The 8,286-nt window shown below is 40.4% G+C and overlaps 1 protein-coding gene across 1 annotated transcript in view; it reads left to right on the plus strand.

Moving 5' to 3' along the window:
- Positions 1-955, plus strand: part of LOC120291575 (disease resistance protein TAO1-like) — a 1,499-nt gene extending 544 nt beyond the window's left edge. Inside the window, exon 2 of the mRNA XM_039309227.1 lies at positions 8-955. Within this exon, the coding sequence (XP_039165161.1) occupies positions 8-955 (948 nt within the window). The remainder of the gene's footprint in view (positions 1-7) is intronic.
- Positions 956-8,286: the final 7,331 nt, after the last annotated feature.

Genomic DNA, 8,286 nt, shown 5'->3' on the forward strand with positions numbered 1-8,286 from the left:
AATTGAGGAATTACCTGACTCCATTGGGGAACTGACGAAATTGAAAATTCTGAGGATTTCTCATACGGAGATAGAAAAGTTACCAAGCGCTATTGGAAAATTGACAAGCCTCCAAGAGTTAGATGCCTCAGGCTGCCAGAAACTGACAGGACAACTTCTTCTTGATGAAGGTGGATTGCCTTCCCTAAGCACTCTTCGTTTAGGTAGTGCAAAAATTTCTTGCTTGCTAGATGACTCTCACGAGCGTTCTACTCTCAAACTTCGTGAGCTTTCTGCTCTCGAACACCTCGATTTACTTTACTGTACTGAGCTTCAGTCATTGCCAGAACCTCCTTCCGGCTTATTATCCCTGCAGCTCACCTGTCTGAGCAAAAAGCTTCCATCGCTCTCTCACCTAAGTCATCTGGAGAAGCTCACCCTCCACTCTTGCATGTCTCTTCGAAGCATCCCAAAGCTTCCCTCCTGCATACAAGAGCTCCGCGTTCAGAAATGTCCCGAATTGAAAAAGTTGTCAAATCTTCACGAGTTGAAATTCTTGTTGGAATTAGAGTTCTGGCAATGCTATAGGCTGGAGAGATTGGATGTGGAAGCTTTAGATTGCCTAAGAAAGTTGGGCTTATCCACAAGCACAGAGTTGTCCAACCTCAACGACTTTGAAGTTTTAGAGTCGTTGAGATACTTGGACCCGCAAAGCCATAATGAAAAGGTAGATAATCTCCAAGCGATACAAGGCCTTGAAAAATTGGGATCCCTGGAAGTGTTGGATATCTTTGGGCTCGAGCACATTCAAAAACTGGACCTTTCAAAGTCTGAGCATCTGAAGGTGTTGACTGTTAAGAATTGCAAAAGCTTAGTTGAAATTTGCTGCCATAGTAAATTCCTGAAGGACTTTGCTTGTGATGGGTGCGAGTCACTCAAGAAATTCCCAGACTATTTAGCACACGGCAAACCATGATTTTTTAGGGAAGAAAAATCAAGAAGCTGACTGAGGTTTGTGGGCTATTGTTGGATCCAACGTTTGATAGTACTGGATACAATTCGATGCGAGCAACACCGAAAAGATTGACCTCAGAACCTTGCTTTGCGTGACAGAATTACGAAGAAGAGTCAATTTTGTGGCAGCATGACAAAGATCTGATTCTGGAGATCGCTGACTTCTCCTACTAAATATAGCAGGTATAGTGCCGTTTTTCTGTGGAGATTACCTTCTTCCATTAGTATTTTCAGTTTGGACGGGGCTTTTCTTTGACATGTTATTATTTCCTGTCTTAATTCCAGCCATCGGAGGAAGTTGTTTGAGCAAAGTAAGCATAATGCTTCAGTGTTATTTGGCTCGTGATCATGATATGAATAAAAAAGGTCAGAATGCCTGCAAAAGGATATTTGATGTCTTCAGTCAAATAGTATGAGATTCTTCATTCTCGACGTGGTATCAATGTGCGCTTGTGTAAATAAAGTAATACTTCTCTCCAACGTCTATGAAGTAGAGAAATTCACTATCCGATGGATTCTGGAAACTGCTCACGCATATGTGATCTTGATTGCATTTTATTAACTCGTTATTTCATCATGGAAGCAGGCAGTGAAGGTACCATAAACACGTTTACATTTTCTCAAAGCCAGGGCACTGATGGCAAGATGATGAATCTCCATGGATTTGTATCAAACTTTGTTTGTCGCTTAATATGCCAAAGTGAAGCTTGCTCTCTCTGAAGGCAGATACATGGCCTTGATCAGGGTGAAAGTATTGTCATCAACGGTCAAACACAGTACAAATCATGTAGCCACTCTTTCCTTGTTTTTCTTCATGCCTTTGATTATCATCTTGCTAATTCGTACCTTAACATCTTTCGCATTTTCTTACTTCAGTCCGGTCATTGTTTGGTGATGACGGTGTCTACACTCGAGAAGCTTTAAAAGAACATAGGGTTTCCGCTGTATTGTGGATAACAGTGTAAGATCCAACCAGAAGTATTAAGTCCTTAAATCAACCGTATTGCTTCCATGTTTTTGTGGTAAATGTGACAAGTCATCAATGGGTGGCTAGAAAGGTGATTTGCTTAAGTCCTTTAATGTTTGAAAGTTGATGTAGATCTCTTAATGTGATCTTTTCTTGAACTACAGCTCAAATCAGAATGTTTTGTTACAGCTGCCGCTGAAGCAACTCCTCCAATAACTGTGGTTTCAGCCAGAAATGTGCACCATTTTTAGCTAGGCTGATAGCGGGGACAAAAAATCTTCGGAGTTCGGGTATCACCCAACTGCTTATGGCACTGAAATGAAGTGGGAGGAGCCGTACATATGATTTTTAATTTTGTTGAGAGCTTATTTGGTACTGCATCAAAAGCGAGGACTTCTAACTACAACTGTAATCTTGACATGGGGATAGCTCATTGGCAATATTAGGAGTGTAAATTGACTTGGAAGATACATGTCATTTTCTTTTATTATCATTTGCACAATAGTTTGATGCATGTCTTTGAATCCCGGTGAGAGAAATCATGTTCTTTGTTATCATATTCAGTTGAGAGTACCCATCTCGCATTAGTATTTTCAGTTTAGCATGGGGCTTTTCGTGTCGATATCTTACTCTTTTCTGTCTTATTTCAACAAATCTTCGGGAAATTGGTCGACCACGTTAATGTGATGCGTTGGCATCATCTGGCTCGTGATCCTGGTGGGAATGAAAATAGATCAAAATGCTTTCGAAGTACGTTGCATGTCATTGTACGTCACCAGTCACAAAGAAAGATTCTTAATCCTTGACATGACATGAATACGTTAATTCAACAAATCTTCGGGAAATTGGTCAACCACGTTAATGTGATGCGTTGGCATCATCTGGCTCGTGATCCTGGTGGGAATGAAAATGGATCAAAATGCTTTCGAAGTACGTTGCATGTCATTGTACGTCACCAGTCACAAAGAAAGATTCTTAATCCTTGACATGACATGAATACGTTAATTCAACAAATCTTCGGGAAATTGGTCAACCGCGTTAATGTGATGCGTTGGCATCATCTGGCTCGTGATCCTGGTGGGAATGAAAATAGATCAAAATGCTTTCAAAGTACGTTGCATGTCATTGTACGTCACCAGTCACAAAGAAAGACTCTTAATCCTTGACATGACATGAATACGTTAATTCAACAAATCTTCGGGAAATTGGTCGACCACGTTAATGTGATGTGTTGGCATCATCTGGCTCGTGATCCTGGTGGGAATGAAAATAGATCAAAATGCTTTCGAAGTACGTTGCATGTCATTGTACGTCACCAGTCACAAAGAAAGACTCTTAATCCTTGACATGATATGAATACGTTCTTATGCAAACTGAGAGTAATATTGTAACACCCTCAATTCCGATCCCGTGAGGATTGGCTATAAAGTCCTGAATGGATCAACCATGGGCCATTGGCCATGGGATTGATCGGTTTGATCAGTAAGGAATCAAGAATTAGTCATGGTTCGACCGATTGACTTGCCATGAATTGACCAAGATGTCGGTCGTAAATTATCTACCGACCATACTGGTGGGATCGAATCACCAACTCATAAGATGACTTTTGGATCACGAGAATTGATCATGGGATGATTTTGGATCGGTGGATAGTCATGAGTCGATTGGACCGATCATAGTGCCCAGCCGCGGGTGATTCCGCTTGACTATACACCGATACATGGACGATCCTACTCGATCAAATGTGATTGTCTCCCAACCAAAAATGCATCATTCCCTATTTAATTCTTAGTGATCGAAAATGAATCTTGAATGGGTGATGTTTGATCGTGGATTAGTAATGCATTGGCCATGAACCATAGGGATGGATCGGGTGCCAATTAGAACAAGCCCTAGGATAGACTTGACTATTCAGTCACTAATTCTAAGGTCCATGAGTGCCATGGCTTAGTGCTAGGCCATGGCTAGCCTTAGGATTAGCCTTGAACCGATCGAAAAATAAGAGAATTAGTTGTGGCAAGCTTGGGGATAGGCCCGAGACCGGCCCGAGGACTAGTCTTAGACCTGGACGGATGTAACCGTGCCGACCACGGGCCGACCAAGGTGCCAACTAGTGGGCCAACCCTCTAGGCCAAACGGCCATCCAAGGGAGCGGTTTGGGCAAGCGTGGGGCACAATGGCCGAACCTCGAGTGCATGTGATTCGGTTTTTCAAGATGTACCTAATGATCAATTTTCCGATCCCGGAACCAACTTAGACAACAAATTTCTCCGGACCACCTTCTTGAGGAAGAAAAAGACAAACTAAAGAAGACTCTAGAACATTCTCATTAAATGAAGGGGATAAAGTGCCTTTTGAATTTTCAAAAGTCATGATGAGGTCAAAAATATCTTTGACGGTCAAGAAAAGGATTGCATGCATGTGGCCTAATTGAAAAACGATACCCGAATCCAATGTTAATAACCTAAGGAATCTAGACACCGAGTTGACAACTTTGATGCCATAATCTTCAAACTTCATTAAATGCCCATAAATGAGTGGTGCATGTGGTCCAATGAAAAGGCGAAAAGTGGGCCATCATTGATGACATCTATAGACTAGATTGCTAAGCAAGACCATTTTAATCGTATCAACTAATTCTTTAGGCGTAATCATTGGACAAGTAGGCTTGCCAGCCAAGGACCATAGGTGGGTCATTTGACAAATTTAGAATGGACCATTTAACCCACTAATGATGGCAACAAGGAGTATAAATAAGAGAAACCCTCCTCATTTCTCACCCTTACCATCCACTTTCTCATTCCTTCTCCTCTTGGATGCCCCTCCTCCTCCTCACACCTCTCTCTCTCTCTCTCTCTCTCTTCTTCGGCCTTCAAGAAAGCCACCCTTCCTTTGTAGTTCATGTCTTAGTTCGAGGTTTTTCCAAATAAGTGTAGTTTCTTCCTTTCTCTAGTAACATTCGTGACGTCTTCAACCCTAGGAAATTCTCTCTTGAACAAGCCGAGGGCAGGTCGATTTATGTTTGTATACGTTGATGTATTCTATGACTTTGTTCATGTACTTGAGTTTTCTTGCGTGACCGGAATGAAGTCATGATTTATTGCTTTTGTTCGGTACAAGTCGAGGTTCACCCATAGCCATAAGATTTGATTCAGTATTGAGGCATATTGAGTTCACATCTTGAATTGTTGTAGGGTTCTTTTATGCTTGTTACTCAAGTAGGGCCTTGGGCTTAGACTCGTTTGTGAAGTTGATGAGGAAATTCATGATTTCCTGGCATGTGTATTATGTTTGAGCACAAAATGTATAATTCATGGCACGTGCATGAGGCTTAAGTACGCCCTCAAAAGGGGATTAGTGCTCGAGCAAGATGAGAAAAGATAAGAACGGGGTTCAAGTCCTCAAAATCCTGGCAAGAATTAGGTTTGAGTCCTAGAGGTTGGCAAGAGACTTGGATTCGAGTCCCGAGCATATTAATTGGGTTTGAGTCCCAAAAGTCGGCAAAAAGCCAGAAGCCCGGATAAAAGCCCAAATTGAATTGGGTTCGAGTCTTTAGACGGCTCCTAGAAGACTTGGATTCGAGTCCCGAGCATAAGAGAAAACTTAATAAGTATGGCATGCATGAGTAAGAAAGAAAGACTAGGGTGCATAAGCTCATGGCACGCATCACGTTCATGAATGGTTGCAAGAGTTGCCATTTACATTTGCAAGAAGCATGGTCACATCCTTGCAATTGATTTGCCTTTGACATGGTTTGCATGAGCTGTTTTGACTAGTGTTGATAATGAAGCGATGTTCTAGTCGAAGATTAGAGGCTATACCTACTAAGTATTCCAAATACTCACCCCTATTTCTTTTACAAGTACTTAGGCCACAATGTATTTTGGTTGTTCTGTAAAGACTTATATCACCACGCCGAACATAGTAGATGTAGAGACCAATATTACTTATCGTAAAGTGTTGTCCATTGTGTAGATAAAAAAGGGTTTGGACAAACTTGTTCCGATGCATTTTGAAGCTTGGTTTATGTGGTACAAGGACATGTGGATAGGGTCTCTTCGAGGTTTTGACAACTCGAACCCAAATCTTGATGATAATGATGATCCATCCAAAGACTTGGACTAAGCTTACGTGTATTGGCCTAAGTGGTAGAACAAGGGTTCTCGATTTTGCTAGTAACTGCCATAGCAGAGATGGGGATACTCCAAGCTCTTGTTTGGTGTATGTGAAATACAGCTTTGAAGTTTATAAAATGTTTGGGGTCAGGGATTAGGCTTGTAATCATCACTACTTATGTAATGTATAAAGTGTGTTAGTGACATTTATATCTCACGTTCCCATGGTATTTCTATCGGGGATTGTATGCCCACGTTTTCCGCATGCACATACATAAGAGACAAATGAATTCGGGACGGCGACAAAGCCTAGGATGTCACAAAATAACTCATAGCTCAACCTCTAAGTAAAAGGGGCATGACGGTGTTTTTGGTATTAGAGCAAGGGTTTATTACTGGGAGTCATAAGGTGCGCTAGGAATCATGGGATAGAAAATTAAAAGGAACATATCATGCATGTGATTGTTTGCTTGATTGTTCTTTCTTTATGAAAGTGGTGATTATTAGGGGTGTAAATAGTTCGGTTTGGTTTAGTTTTTTCAAAAAAGGAACCAAAACGAACCAATAAGAAAATTTATTGAACCGGACCAAAATCCAATCCGAACTGAAATCCGGGCTCGGTTTGGTTCGGTTTGGTTCATTTTTTCAGTTTTTACTTTTGTGTTTTTTTTTCCTACATACACTCCTTTCTATAAATCCCGGTTTGGTTCACCGGCTTATGGCAAGGGTCAGCTTGCCTTTGGCCGGTTGCCGGTATCCACCATGGCCGGTGACCGACCAATGAAGAAAAAGAAGAAGAAAAAAGAAAAAGAAAAAGAAAAGAAAATAAAATAAAAAATGATTTAAAAAAAAAAAAAAAAACTTTAGATTTTGTCAATTTAGTTCGGTTAACTGAATTGATGAAAACCAAATTGGTTAAAAAAGTTTTGGTTTTTAATGAGAACCAAACCAAATAAGAATCGACGGAAAAAAAAATCGAAATTTTTGATTCAGTTTGATTTGGTTTTCGGTTTGGTTCGATTCCGGTTCGGTTTGATTTGACACCCTTAATGATTATTGACTTTGATTGTATTGTAGACAATTCATCTAGAACTCTATAACTATTTTTCTTAGCAACTAGTATAAGTTCCCAAGACCCAACGATTGCCCATGGAAAATCAGCTCAAGACTCGAATGCTTCAAAAGGAAAATCAGGACAAGACCCTTGACTTGATGCAATTCTACAAGTTCTGACTAATGGAGGGAGCTTAATAAAACAACAAGTTCAACAGCAGCACACTTCTATTTCCACTAACGCCTCAATATCTGGAAATTGAAATGGAAATGGAGACCATCCAAAATGTGGTTGGTCGAACAGTTCTTAAAAGTCTGTTGGAACTAGAAACCTTGATGAGGCTATGTGACATCTTGATTTTCAAACTTTGCTTTCGACTAAATGAAATGGGCTTTTTATTGACGTGCCTATAGTTCTTTTCTTTGAGTTGGCCACTCACGAGATAACTAGCCTATCAAGTGAAGCCATTAAGGAATATAAACGCGACCAACTTGAGAATTCGACCAGAATCGAACTACTCGACCGTGCTAATCTGCAAGAGTCACTATGAGATAGTTAAAAATCGATTAGAGACTAGAGATAGGTTGATTTCACCTAATTGCAAAATTCTTGTCGATCAGCATTAGACCGATTTTTCTGTCGTTTTAGTACCCTGTGTCTGTATTTGAAATCTCAAGATATTCATGACAATTGAGAGTCACCAAAGTGTCGAAGATGTACATGTAGTTCGAAAATAATCGACCACAGGTCAATTACGCTAAAAATTCCTAAAAGCTACTTGATAGGTTGGAGGTCACGCTAAAATCACATCCGAAATTGGTTTCAAGAATCAAAAGTTCTATCATGTCACGATTTATTTTAGGAGCGTCGACTTATCCTCCAAAGAATTTTCAGCGAGCCCGAGAATTTTACGGAAAATCAACTTCCGCCGATGCAAAAAAGAAAGGAAATTCAGTTGGCCATTTTCAAGTGGATTTTTGACCTTCCAAAAGTACTAGTTTGTGAAGACAAGTGTTGAAATTGGCACGGGCACCCTCCTCAACAATTTGGCCATCAAATTGGAGAGATTTGTTAAGAAATTGAATTTCGGGCATTTTAGAAAAATGAAAGAAATTCGGATGGGAGAGGGAAATGGCTATTTTGCTGTCCAATTTGAG

Source organism: Eucalyptus grandis, chromosome 3, assembly GCF_016545825.1.
Source record: "Eucalyptus grandis isolate ANBG69807.140 chromosome 3, ASM1654582v1, whole genome shotgun sequence".
In the NCBI taxonomy this organism is placed as follows: domain Eukaryota; kingdom Viridiplantae; phylum Streptophyta; class Magnoliopsida; order Myrtales; family Myrtaceae; genus Eucalyptus; species Eucalyptus grandis.